We start from the raw sequence: 14,694 nt of genomic DNA on the forward strand, positions 1-14,694 counted from the left end.
CGGTGGTCAGCGTTGCTTTCCAAAAGGTCAACGGATCGAGGCATGTTAGTTCGACTAGCTAAATAAAGCGGTGGAAGTCGGAGAATTATTGAGCAATGGTTAAAGCTTCATCGTAACCAGATGGACAATGAGAAGTACCATCACACCACAATGATTTATTTATACAAGCATTCAATTCTGGACAGTGTTGCTCGCAATCATGAGAAGGTACTTGAACATCTTCATGGATCATCTGTTAAAAAAAAAACAAATAAATCAGTTTTTCTAGAAACAGTAGTAATTTTGCATGAATGAATTACATCACGTAAGATAGCATATATACGCTATAATAATAATTATAGTATTGATTTGTATCAATTAACTTTAAAATAGATTAAAGAGATTCTTCTATCAGCTTATGTATAATAATTTTATATACCTTTTAGTGAGTTCAAGCCATGAAACAGTGTACGTATCAGCTTCATTCATAATAAATTCCACAGCGATTGTTTGTGCTGGATCAAAACAGGTGCTAAAATCATTGTTTTACGGTTAGCTCACCAGAAAGTCAAAAAATTTTTATGTAGTTTTAGTATTATTTGCCCAATCGTCCCTGGGATATAAATTCTATTTCTTAAAAAACTTATTACCATTTTTTAAACAACAAATTGTAAATTATAGATAAATTAATTTATTAATATTTTATCATTCAAAAGCTAGATTTATATTAGTTAAAAAGTAATATCTAACTATTTATCACGAGTTATTCAGAACATTTCGAAGAGTACGTTAAAGTACATGCTTTCATGTTGTGCGCCATAGAGCTGCTAACATCAGGTAGCAGAATAGTTTTGAGTCGGGGTAAATGTCCGTCTATGTATGAGAAATATTAATAAGTTAGGTTTTGCCAATTTGCATTAAATCTAAAAAATATATGAATTATACAAATAAACAATTTCATCTGTTTAATACTATTGTAATGTATATGTTAATGTAATTTCCCAATTTAGTGATAGTATATATATGTATTCAATTATAATAGTTATGTACGAAAGGACAATTTTAATAAAGCTGTAAAATAACTGAAATAAAAGTTTAATAAAATTTCATCTTTCATCATACAATTTTTCAATCAAATTTCTCAAAATAACTAATCTTGAAATATATATTAATGATAAATAAATTTGTCGATAACACCATATTTTGTCTAATCCATTTATAAAGGATACATGAAAATAGCAACATCATTCGTTTTGATTTTCATGAATAAAGTATGCAAAAAGAATCATTAGCATAAATAATACATGTCAGTGATCTACTTTTAAGTAAAATATTTATTTTCTATCCATTATTGCGTATTAATTTAACAAACAATATTAGCTGAGTGAAAATTAATAATTCTCTGTGCCAAAATAAGAGCATCTAAGTTGGCATTAACAGAATAGGCTTCAGATTGTATTCCACTCTCGAAGTAAGACTAACAAGAAATCAAAGTTATAAGGTTTTTTTCAGGGTTAATATTATTCTGATTGTAAGTATTCGGGCATATTTAGTTTTTTTCTTTACTCAAAGTCGGTAAAGGAAGATTTAGAAAAACTAGTATTTGGACTAAGCGAACATGAAAGAAGTAAACAAAAATAAATCTGTATACATCTTTTGCTTAGTAACAGAGAAGTTGTCCCCACTATTCTTTTATGTGTTTTATTTAACGCATAAGCATAGAAAGTCTGAAGATAAAGGCGGAGTTTTGGACGATTGTTTTCTCTGTATGAAGTATTTCCGTACAGTCAAACTGTATAGAAAAAGTAGTAGGATTTAGATAAGTTGAGTTACACTCCGTCAACATTCCTTGTTGGTTTGGTTATAAGCAGTGTTTGATAGTACACAATATTATTCGACATAAATATAACAAATTGAAGAGAATACATATACTCTGTATGAACAACGTGTATAAAAAAAATTATAAAGCGACTTCTGAGAGTAAGTTAATAATAATTTATATAATATATATTTTTTAAAATAAGTCAACTACAAAGTATGCCATGAATGAAGTAAAGTGACGTCTACAATAAATTGTGATATTATAGATCGAAGAGCATCAGTGCCAATACGTTTAGACAAAAGAGACTCTGAACAAGTTAATCAGAAGACTAAAAAAACAGTCGTAGAAAACGAAGAAACTGGTGCATCGATGTTGGCAGCGAATCAACAGTTTGTTGATAATGGAGAATCAGAGTCATCAAGGTATCTGCGACCACCTCAAAATGTAACTGCGGAATACCTTTAGAAAAGAGATCGTTTACTAAAAAAATGTGAAAAACGTATATGGAGTCGAATAAGACAATTGGAAAAAGAAAATATCGATATGAAGGCACGATTATGAGAGCAATGTAAGGTTAGTACATTTCATTTATTTCACGAAAGAAACTTCATGACTATACTGTTCATTTTGGTTAGCTATAATTTAAAAAGTTCATTAAATCTTCTTGTTTCAGAAAACCAAAAAGAAGCAGTAAAGCAGCCACAACTTATATCACCTGTGTATTCAATGCCACCTCCGATGCCATCGTCGTATTCAATGCCACCTTCGATGCCACCTTCGTATTCAATGCGTCAATGTTATTCTTACTATCCATAAGTAACATAAAAATATATAAATAAATCATAATCGAAATAAATTGAGAAAACGATGTATACTCATCAAATACGAATAATGACTTGTGAATGTAATTTATAAATTATACTTTTTGTAAATAAAGCAGCTTTGCTTTGTCTCACTGAAATTATACAAATATTTATTTGATTATTGGCGCTTCTCTTGTAAATCTTCTAATCACAAATGGAGGCGTAGCGACCGCATCAATACGAGCGTGACAAGTATTGGGGTTATGGAGTACAATGTTATGAACAAAAAAAAACATATTGTTGTGTTCGAAATTATTAATTAAATGACTTATTATAGTACTCTAAAGATAAATGCAAATCGAAAAATATCAAGATATAAATACGCTATTAATAATAGTTTGTATGCGCACACGTTTGTGTTTTAATGTAATCAATATATACAATATATATCTATCGAATAAGTTGAAGACAGTTTTCTTTATATCATATTTTCTGGTAATTCACGTAAATAGTATCACATTTATGTTTTTTAATGGTTCGTTAATCAATACACTAATTGACATAAAATTATGAATATTTCCTGATAATGCTGTATTTTTGTTCACATAAACATGAAAAAAAAAGCGCAGCCTAATTAGTATTTATTCACTCATTCTATAAATGGTATTTCGAAAAAATTAATATGAATAATCATTAATAACTATCTCGTATAAATTATTTATAATTATTTTGGATAATATTTGTTTCTTTTTAGTACAGCGTTCGAGTAACTATTATCGGCGTAAAAAGCATAGGCCCCTCACTTTCAAAAGCAATATAAAAAAAAATAATAATTTCATTAAGTTGCGTGAGGAATCAATAGAAAGAGAAACCGATTTTACAACTCCTTTAGATATTTTAATGCAATGAATTAAAAACTTCGCGGGTTACAGAATTTTTTAGGGTAAAAAACCATGTTTTTAGCGGTCAATTTTCCATGAGGGAAGTTTATACGATCGTAGCAATGCGAAAAAAATCGGGATCGAATTGAAAATTTTATCGTAGTTAGGGAAGACGTTTAAAAATAAAATTGAGTTGGAAACAAACGTTTCTATAATGAACAAAAAAGTAACAACAAATAATATCAAAGGACAATATCTCGGCCTTAAATGATAATAGAAAAATGAGACAACATCGATATAAAAGAAAAAAAATTATAGAGAATGTATCGCGAATAATGAATAGCGAACGGTGAAAATACGTAACATTTAAAAAATTATGCAGGTGTTTATGACAGTCATTAACGGCAAGGATAATCCATCGTAAACCTTTTCTATATTTTTCAACAAACATCACAAAAGAATTAAACATAGAAAGGCGTAAAATAGGTAAAATATTCAAGGGGCAAAAGAAGATAGACACTACTGGCACGAAAGCATCCAGTACAGAAAATAAGTGACAGAAAACATGTTTTTTTCACTTTTCAAAATCTGTAACTTCTTTCAATATCAATAATAAGGAATAGAAATTTGCAGACTGATAGAGAATAGTCTGATCTCTAATCCCATCTACTTGAAATAATTGAAAACCGCGAATCAGCTCGCGGGCAACTATGAGAGCATCAATTTAAGAGCAAAAGGTTTAGAGTACATGATTTTTTTACCTTTTTTGGTGATGCCTATTTTGTCCGGTCGGTAATAAGGACGAAAACCCAAGGGCCACCGAAGCCCCTCCTGAACACCATCCACTAACCCCTCCAACTGCCCTTCTAATACGCGGCGGTAACCACACAGCGTTACCAGTCACCAACGGTAACGGAGGCGAACCAAGAAAACGAGGCCGACCACCAGGAATTAGAAACCGCCCCAGAGCGCCACAAGTAACCGACACTATAGCATCAAGACTTAGGAGACACATGCAAGGACAACAACGCGAAGGGGAGAACACTACAAGTCCGCAATTCACTCACCCCTCAACCAGCTCTCCCCATACAACTCTACCAAGCACCCGGCGTTCAAGAGCTTCCGGACCAACCCCTCCTCTAGCGGTGAGCGCCGAGCTTTCAGATGCCGAGGAGAGGGTAAGGGGGATGGAGACAATCGCTGAGCAGCCGGAGAGCGGGTCAGAAGCCACTTCGTCGCCCGCCCTGCAGCAAGCAACGCGGGTCCCACCCACTCCCGAACCATCAGGATCGGGTACTGGGGGGGCCGCGGCCCCAGAGGTTAACCTCCCGACGGAGCCAAGCGACTCACAGACTTCACTGATTCCTCCTGACTCTTCTCGGAACCTGGAAGACTCGGTGCTTAGCCGGGGTAGGAGACGAGTGCCGGTCCTAGTACCTTATCCACGTCTCCCCGTGTCGCCACAGGTGATAGATGGCGTTAGGTCAACCCTGGAGTCGTATGACAGGGTTCGGAGGGAGAGAGAAAACAGCACTCCAGCTGGCTCTCGACTGGAACAAACCAACGAACTCGAACGTGAGGAAGAGGATGATGAGGAGGAATACGAGAACCCAGAAGACTCGGATGATGCCGAGGAGAGCATCGGGAGCGATGGGGGGGACCAGGAACCTGAGTCGCCTCAGCCTGTGCCGCCAGTCCAAGAGGCGCTGAACCTCACTCCGTTCCAGAATATGTACTGGGACAAAGGCGCTTATCAGTACATCGAGACTCCACAACATTCCACTCCTACACGCAACTCGCAGGACTCGTTATTGCGTCACTGTCTAGGACGTCCTTCGACCCTTCCTACGTTCGACGCTCATACTAGTCCCGCCGCTAATTCCAGCATCTTAACTCACCATTTCCCCGCAACTCCCGTAAACCCCTCCTTTCAGCCGTCACAGCCGTCCCCACCGTTACCGGCTGTAGCTAGCCAAGGAGTAATCGTGTACCCTGAAACTTCTGGTTTCGAGAGGAGAGTTTCCTGTGACTCTAAGCCCAAACCTAAAATCGCGACGGAATCCGTTCCTACACCCCGGACGCCCTCGCAGGCAGTTACCATAACCGTTAGCCGGGATGGACTTACGTATTCCCGGGACAACGTCGTCCACTTTCTCTCGGCTGACTGTGAGCTTGCTCAACCAGTCAGCAAGCTGCTACAAGCTCTCCACTACATATCCGTAGATGACCTCAAGGCGGCAAATCCCCTAGTGGGACAGGTCTTCGCCACCCCCCTAGGCAAGCACAGAGTGTTCACGGTGTTTGTTAAGAAACACCACTTCGACTAACCCCCGCCGGAACAGATTCTTCTCGCTCTGAACAACCTCAGGCTTGCCTTGGAGTATTACAACGTGCGATCATTTCGAATGGCCGAGAGCGGCGACGAGATCCACGTAAACATTCGCCCTTACTTGGCCCACGTGTTCACCACAAGCCCGATGGCGATCACCCTAACCCAGGGTAAGATAGAAAATCCCCCCGAGGACAGACGGCTGGAAATTATCCAGGAAAATCACAATACACCAGTGGGAGGCCACAAGGGCGTTGTCAAGACCTATCAGAGGATTCGACAGCGTTTCTATTGGCCCGGAATGAAGCAGCACATTTATGAGTATGTCCAGAGCTGCCAGACCTGCCAGACCGAGAAGCTCGACCGTATCAGAAAGAAGAAACCGGCAGTGATCACGGATACGCCTCTCGAACCGTTCGAGAAGATATCCATCGATACTGTCGGCCCGCTGGAAATGACTCCAGACGGCAATCTCCATATCCTAACAATCCAGGATAACTTCTCGAAATACTGCTGCGCGGTCCCGTTACCGAACATCCGCACCTCCACTATCGCCGAGGCCCTGGTGACCCACTTCATTTGCCTGTACGGATGTCCAAGGGTCATCCTATCGGATCGAGGAACCTCGTTTACTAGCAAACTCCTGTCCCGGCTAGCTAAGATACTCAGAATCAAGAGGGTCCTCACGTCCGCCTACCACCCGCAGTCAAATGGTTCCCTGGAGCGCTCTCATCACCCTTTTGTCGAATACTTACGCTCGTTTGTGTCGATTTATCATGACTGGGATCGATACCTCCCGATGGCCATGTTCAACTACAATACCACAGTCCACTCGGCCACCCAATTCTCTCCGTTCGAATTACTGTATGGAAAAGTTGCCCGGGCTCCTACAGCCCTGCCTGATTTCTCGGAGATCCACACCTACCCCGAAGCTCTCGAGGACCTCTCAATGAGACTTTCCGAGGCTCGGAGGTTAGCGAGGAACAATCTAACCAAAGCTAAGGAGAAATCGAAAGAGCGATCGGATCGAAACATTCGCAACATATATTATAAGTGTGTTTCGTACGAATCCTACCCCTCTCCTTCACCTTTCCCGTTCTCGCCCCTGTATGCCCTCTGATGTCTGAGCATGCCTTATGCATGCCGGCCTTCCCCCAAAGCAGGACGTTCTCTCTTTCATCTCTTTAAGCCTACCGACAAGACCGACGACAGCCTGCCAATTCCTTGTATCGCCTCCTGACAATAATCTGTTTACCCCTCCCTCCTTTTGCCAGGAAATGTGGAAGGGTCTAGGAGTCACCGCCTCGTCTTGGCAACTGGATCCTAAACTGGGAGGGCCCGGTCCTTGGGTGGTATTGGAACCACTCCCCTCCACCCAGCCACAAGAAGCACAACCAAAGGCAGAGCCGCCTCAACGCCAGGCCATAGTGTCGGAGCCACGCCGAAGGATCAGCCCCATCGTCTTCGACCTGAGTGGATCCTCGGACGAGGAATTCGGCTGGTAACAGAATGTCGCCCAGGCCGTAATCCACCAACCACCTTCGCACCTCCAAGGGGTCCTGACCCTGTTCCACCAACCGAGCTGCTCGAGCCGCCCTCCGTACTCACGGACCGCTTCCTCGAAGGTTTAGCTTCACTGGCCCGCGCGATCCAGGAACGGAGGCCAGCTCTTCGAGCCCTCCTCCTGCGAATCGGGCGGTACGTTTGGGCGAGGCCGGCGCCGGAGCTACTGAGGGTGAGCGAGTTCTCGGACTTCGTGGAGGAATGGAATCGGATCGGTAGCTTCCCTCCTGCTCCCGCCTCCTCTCACTGTGAGCGATGTTGGCGCCACAACCAACGCCGAAGGCAAGCGCGGAGAGAGCGCCGCCGTCATGGAGGATCATACTACTGAACTCCTTGATACACTAATTGATATACTGTACTGATATAGACTAATTGATATCCTGTAAACTGACACATACTTAATAAAATTTTATAACTTCTTATATTCTACTTGGTTGACGTTATCTTTAAACTGTACCTCCACCCCGTTCACTAATCTTAATTATCCCTCCATCATAACGGATTAAAGGGAAATGGAAAGTTGCCAGCAGAGACGTAGACGCGCCTACGGACTCCGATGGGATGAGAACTCCACGGGCGGAACTCACCCCACTTCACATCCTCTCTCCTATACATATATATGGTTATAATGCAATATAACGCAATAAACTCGGAAAATTAGTTAATGTTCTATATTTGTGTTTTTATTGTTCCTTTTCATTTTTTCCTCCCTTCCCTTCTCTTCCCAGAACATACCCCACAGTAAGGCTAAATGCTAACCCTGCTTGATGGCGCAAACAGCTTGTAACTAACCAAAGGAAAGTTATTCTAAGTTGTCACTAACCCCTAACAGCCAGCCGTCTCAGCAAAGCATCACTAAGGCACCCTGCTGCTGATATGGACCAGCAACCGAAGGTCCACCGCGCCAACCCGGCAACCATCTCCAGATCCCGCAGAGCACCGGCCGCTAGGACTCGTCGGAATCGCGCAAGGAGGACACGGAGACGTCTGCTAGAGGCCGCCATCATGCAGGGACTTCGCGAGGTCCCGGCTCGAGGCAGAGCTCACTACTCCCCGCAGTCCATTCTAGACATCAGAGCAGCTCCCGCCGAAGCCGAGGTTAACACTGACACGCAACCTGTACCCACTCCTGCTCCTAACTCCCAGGCAGCGGATCCCATTCAAGAAGATGAGGCCGAGGTTATTACTCAGGACCTCGCCACCTTGTCCCTGCAGCTCCTCTCACCTGCCTGGGCCATCGCTAACGCCAAGCGGGGGAATTAACCGTCGAGGCCATCAACGCTCTTTGGATACTGGCCGAGAAGTCCGGTCAAGGGTGCTTACACGGGGCATTATGTGCTAACCTCGTCGTTGAGACAATCCCGTCCGTGCCTCCTAAATCTTTCCATTAATAACTTCTCCATCTGTTCCAGACATGCCACTATTATTGAGTCTGGTTCTACTTCTGCACCTTTCTGTCGCTCACCCTGGTGACTCATACCGGGTCACCATGTTTCAACACCAGTCTGGCCTGTACTATGAGGAATACCAGTCCGTCCAGCTGGTAAGCGAAACCTGGAGAATCCTCTCTACGCTGGACGTGGATGCCCCGATCAACGCGCACGGACAAGACGCCCAGGCATTCAACAATCACTTGGACACTTGCCGAGAGACCTGCGCGCTGCAGTTCTGCACCACGGCACTTCAAGAAAGCACAGTTCGGGCCGAATTAGACGAGGATACCCGGCTAAGCAATCAGCGCACCCTTACCCGGGACGTCTCTAACGACCGAAACCAACGTTCACCCTGGATTGAATTCATTAGAACTGGACTCAGAAAGCTGTTTGGCACCCTGGATTACAATGATTATGAACATTTTTCTCATGAGATCGCCCACCTTTACCAAGATCAGGCGTCTATCGTCCACCTAGTTAACAACGCCACGCATATCATACGTACGGAAGTCGACTCCCTCGTGAGCGACCTTGCCCAAACCAACAAAAGAATCGATGAGCTAGCTTCCTACGCCGTTGCGATCTCAAAACAACAAGACCACTGGAGACACATGGTCGAAAAGGGGCGCGACTACATGCTGCTGGGCCTCTACCTTTTCCGCACCCTACAGCAGCGCAACTCCCTGATGCGACAGGCCATCACAGCCATCGAAGTAGCTAAGAGAGGCATACTCAACCCGATCACCGTCCCAGCAGGACACCTGAGGGTGGCCTTAAACGACATGGAACGGAGGCGGCCACACTTGAACCCGCCGCAACCGCTTGACCACATCGACCTCCAAGTGCTCTCAAAAATCTCACGTGTCACCGCTACCCGGGTGGGTAATATCTTCGCAACCGTCGTCGAGATACCTCTCCTGAAGAAACATCTGTGGAGGAGTTACCACTTGCGCCCATATAAAATTCCGCAGCCGGGGGGGCGAAAGCCATCGGCCCTCACCATCTTGCCGGAAGAAGACTTTCTGGTATTGTCAGCCGATAACGCCCGCTATTTTCTCGCCTCTAGAGAAAAGCTGTCCAACTGCCTGCCCGCTGGCAACGGCCTGGCCTGCGCACCGTTACGAGCAGTCCAATTTTCGGAAAACCGGCCTATCTGCAAAACTGAAATCATTCGGGACCGTTCCAACGAAACCCTAAGAACTTGAAATATCAGAGTAACGCTATCCCAGGCCACCGAATAGATCGCCCTGACCCACCAAAACTCCTGGCTATTCTCCACTTGCAAGCCGGAAGTCTACAACGTCGTCTGCGAAGGCCAGCAAATTCACACTCTTCATCTCAACGGCGCTGGCGTGCTGGATCTCCGACCGGGCTGCATGGCTACTAACCGTTACGAGACTATCCTCAGCTTAGGGGAATTCCAGACTAACATCACTGGTGAATAAAAGAGAATTAATGTGTTTGAAAGTTAATTAATCAAATGGAAAAAAAAAAGAATAAGAGAAATTTTAATTAATTATTTAAACTTATTTATTAGCAAAAGTTGAATTAGGCATTAATAACTGAGATTAAAATAGCTGATCTAAAATAACGTAGAATGTAGAGAGCTGGTTACACGTCGAGGTGATCGCAGACCAGTGTTTGAACAATAATTAAGAGGTTGAAGCTGTTGAATCCTAAAAGAAAATATGAATTGGTATTTTCTCAGAGAGTGAAACGTATGCCCGTAATTAGACACAACATTGAATCAACATTTTTAATCAAACTTTCTTAGAATTGAATCAAGTGGTTCCGTCAGCAGAAGTGTAAAATAAACTTCGTGAAGATTCATGCTGAATCTTCCAATAACATGTGATCAGAGACTCACTTGATTGCCAATTGAAAATCAACAACAAAACTTGATCTTCTAGAATGTTTCATATCAACCAGTTTAGCCAGCAGATGTTCCTATCTGGAAATCATTGAGATTTGAGAAAATCTCAGCACTTGAGAATGTGGCTGTTTACGTAGTTGATATGTCTCATTTTTAATCAATTGTAGATATAGATCAAGGTATAAGTCAGCAGAAATCGTGTATAATTTCGTGGAAGACCATCTTAACTTCCTCAAGAATGTGACTTATACGCAATTGATCTAGTAACATAAGAAGAATCAAGGCTGGGCTTGATCCAAACAATAATGAACTTGACTCACAACTTAGTTGAAGATTGAATCCAGCAATATGACTTATTGTAATTGATCAAACAACAATGAAAGAGAAAATCAGAGGCTTAATTCCAATTTGGATTGACCACACTAGAGATGTATTTAATTACAGCAAAACGACACAGTGCACTCGTTGGAACTTTTTTAAAGACTGACTCATTTTCTTTAAGATATCTTTGATTGAAAACCAAACATCTCTTTCTTTGTCCTGATTATGCGTCGATCAGAGACTCATGTGCTGGTACAATCATCATGAAAGTAATAAAAGTATCAACAGATGAATGGAAACCAATACTTAAGTAAACATGAGAGTACTTGAAACAGACTCTTAACGAAAACCTTATACTAAATATATTAGTTAAAAAATTGTAGTCTTAGCTTCATCATTTTATTAAAAATAAAAGAATGGTGTTAATGTAACAATGTAACATCATGATTTTAAACAACTGGCCTACTTCCCAAGACCTCTCTTAGCTTCAGGTCTTTCTCACCAATCCTGCATGACTCTTCCCTAGAACCGTCTATTAACACTCCAACTTTTCATCTGCAAGAAGCCGATACTCGGGCCAACTGGGGCAGTGGCCTGGACCAGATCGAGAACGAGTTGAACCGAGTTGGTCTCCACCAAGAACGACGAAACAGGATTTGGATCAGCAGCACGCTAGAGGTAGTCGGGATAATTAGCTTTATCCTCACCGCCCTGTGTATCTACAAGTGTGGAAGAAGCCCTCTCTGGGTCTGCTCAAGATCTCTGCTACGACGACACCGGAGCATTCGAGAGAGGCAGGGAAACGATATCCCTCTTAAGATCGTCACCCCGAAGAACGAGTCTCCTGAGCCACGGCCAGCCATCGAACCTACCCCTGGCACCTCCAGGGCAACACAGCCGAGGACCACCACCCGCCCGAGGATCGTTCTCTCTCCTGCCCCTGCAGCGTTTTAGCCGCTACCAATTGCACCTTATTCTACAATTTGTCTTTTGGTTATATTAATCTCTAGGTTAAGTTGCGGTAATAAGCCGTCAATTAATTAAGCAAGTTCACCTACGACACGCACTCTAGAAACTCGGGCCGCCACGGTAATTGTGGTCACAAATTTCTCCAAGTCATGCCTTACTACGCGGTGGCCTATGGTCGCAGAGTCGGCGTCTTCCCCACCTGGGACACGTGCCGCCTGCAAGTAAACTACTTTCCTAACCCCGTTTTCCGCCGCTTCACCTTCCTATCCGATTCCTTACGCTTCCTCCAAGTTGCTGCTCCCACTTAGCTTCTCCTCACGGACACCCTCTTCACGCGGGGTCCGGACGGTCGAGTACGGGTGTACACCGACGGGGCCTGCACCCAAAACGGCACTGCCAATGCGACAGCCTTCATAGGGGTCTTTTTTGAGCCCGGGCATGTCGAGAACGTCTCTCGGGCCGCGCCCGGCCGTTCCACCAACAATGGAGCAGAGCTGGAGGCCATTCAAGAGGCCGGCAGAATCGCGAGCAGGTACCAGCTTCGAGCCCTGTCTATTTTCACCGACTCGGAGTTTGTTGTGAAGAGCCTGAATGAATGGCTGCCGCTCTGGAGCAGCAGAAACTGGTGTACCACGTCAGGCCGCAGCCCGGTCTATAAAGACGAGCTGCTGAGTCTTTCCCAAGACATGCGAAACCTCGACAGCACCATCCACTATCTCCAAGGTCACGTTGGGCACTACGGTAACGAGGGCGCCCATTCGCTGGCTCAGGCCGCCTTACCAGTCACTCCTGCACGAAAGTCGGACTCCTAACGCAAGACAATCGATCCCGAGAGGGGCGATTGCCTTGGGGGGAGGGGATGTTATGTCCGACTTAATTCCCGTCCATCCCGTATCCCTTATTTTTCTTTTTTTTGTTTCCCCCTTTCCCCTTTCCTTCTACCTTTTGCATGGGATTTAGACCGCTGACCAGCATTTTTCTTTTCCGTCGACGATGGTCAGCTCTTTCCCAAGCCTTTCGACTTGTGGCGGGGCCCGGGGCCCCAAACTGCAGACGGTGCACCTTTTTTCTGTTTTGTTCTGTGGACTGGGAGTTTCCCAGCTTAATCAGCTTGAGAAACTCTCTATTTCACCAGAAATTACGCATACATAAATTGACGACTCAATCCTTACAAAGCAATACTTTGTTGGATCGTTGTTTATGTCGGCTGCTGACATTCAAACCAGTGCAGGGTTACTTCCGGCGACTCTGTTTACACGCGGCCACTTCGTAGACCAAACAGCTCTTATCTGGGCTTTTCGTCGAAGACCATAGACCCGTCAAGGCGGCCCGCGTATCTATCATCGCGTTGAACACAATAAAAATTATTCTATCTTCAGTCGTTATAATAATCTCTCCCGAGACGCAGTAACGCGCATATCCTCTCTTACAATTATATTGCTAATCCTATTCAATAAAGAGTTTCCGTCTACCGACGTTACAAGTTACTTGAAAAACCATAAAGAAAATAAAAATCTCATTATTAGTGTTGTAAGTGATAAAAGACAAAACAGAACAATAAAGGAATATTTGTTAACCAAGAGGTGTTGTGTGTGAGTTATTCGTGATCCAGGAGAATCCCTACTCCCCTCGAGTACCACATCTCCCATCGAGACTCACCACTCAACGTTACCGTAACTGGAGCGTAATTGTCCTCCTGGCAAGCAGCACGGAGTAAGGTAAGTTCATCTTACGTTGTCAACCACCTATTCTGAACGGAGACTCATCATCGTCAAGAGGGGAGAAGAGTGCAGGCTCTTCTAACGTTCCCTTAAAAAAATATTTCTTAAAGAAAAAAAAAAGGGAAAAGAAGTTTGTTTTTTTTTTCTTTCCCTTAGGATAACTACCTGTCCATGTCCGACAACTCCAATCCTTCAAACGCTACCCGCAATCACCCCTTTCCTTCTTATAGTATCCCCATTAAATCATAACCTCACGGCATAATGTTATCCATTAAATAAATAAAATAATAATACTATTTTAATTAAATGGAATTTAATTAAAATTAGTCGGACATAACATAAATAAGAAATTCCATTTCGAAATTGTATATATCAAATTATTTTTTTGTTTGGTGTAAAAAAAAATTATTTACATATATTAATGTTTCCTATGACTGGAATATATAAAATGTACTTTTATCTAGAACATGTATAAAAATGGCATATTCATGATGCTTAAATTTTTTAATTGTATATTCTGTATATTTGAAATAAGTTTTTTTTTGTAATTCTGACGTACTTCTATCAATTTATCTGCATTTATATACTATTAACTCTCACCCGGTCGCTATAATTGGTTTTTTACAGTTAACGTTTTCTTTTGCTACCGGTGAATGTTAACCCGAAAAATTATTTTCATGATTTGATAATATCGTGTGTATATGATATTTAAGTATTCACAAAAAAAATATTTACTTCACAGTAGTTAAGAAGAAGCAAAAGTTGTGAAGATAATACAAAAAAATAGATTGATTTCTAACTATGATCCTGCCTAGAAATTTACAGCAAACTCTATTATCGTAATGATAAAATAGTGTTGAATAAATTCTGCAAGAAACAATGGTATCAGGTGTTTTGATCTCCCGACAAAATATCGCCAGACCAAATATCCCTGCATTTTTCAATTCCAAAGTATTTCATCAAGAGCTATGTTTTCAAATAAACGTAGGATTGGCTCTAG

The 14,694-nt window shown here is 42.8% G+C and overlaps 1 protein-coding gene and 1 long non-coding RNA gene across 2 annotated transcripts; one reads left to right on the top strand and one right to left on the bottom strand.

Annotated features, from left to right (window-relative positions):
* Positions 1–4,498: 4,498 nt before the first annotated feature.
* LOC118070187 (sialidase-like) lies at positions 4,499–5,812 on the top strand. The gene has a single exon (XM_035088621.1). It carries the CDS (start codon positions 4,499–4,501, stop codon positions 5,810–5,812), a length of 1,314 nt encoding a protein of 437 aa, XP_034944512.1.
* A 4,504-nt stretch (positions 5,813–10,316) lies between these two features.
* LOC118070176 (uncharacterized) lies at positions 10,317–11,411 on the bottom strand. Its single transcript, XR_004690729.1, has 2 exons — positions 11,004–11,411; positions 10,317–10,486 (listed from the first exon to the last, which is right to left on the bottom strand). It is a non-coding gene; the product is annotated as an uncharacterized lncRNA (long non-coding RNA).
* Between the last annotated feature and the right edge of the window lie 3,283 nt (positions 11,412–14,694).

The sequence above is a fragment of the Chelonus insularis genome, unplaced genomic scaffold (genome assembly GCF_013357705.1).
Source record: "Chelonus insularis isolate UGA/USDA-ARS -01 unplaced genomic scaffold, ASM1335770v1 contig_55_pilon, whole genome shotgun sequence".
NCBI lineage: Eukaryota > Metazoa > Arthropoda > Insecta > Hymenoptera > Braconidae > Chelonus > Chelonus insularis.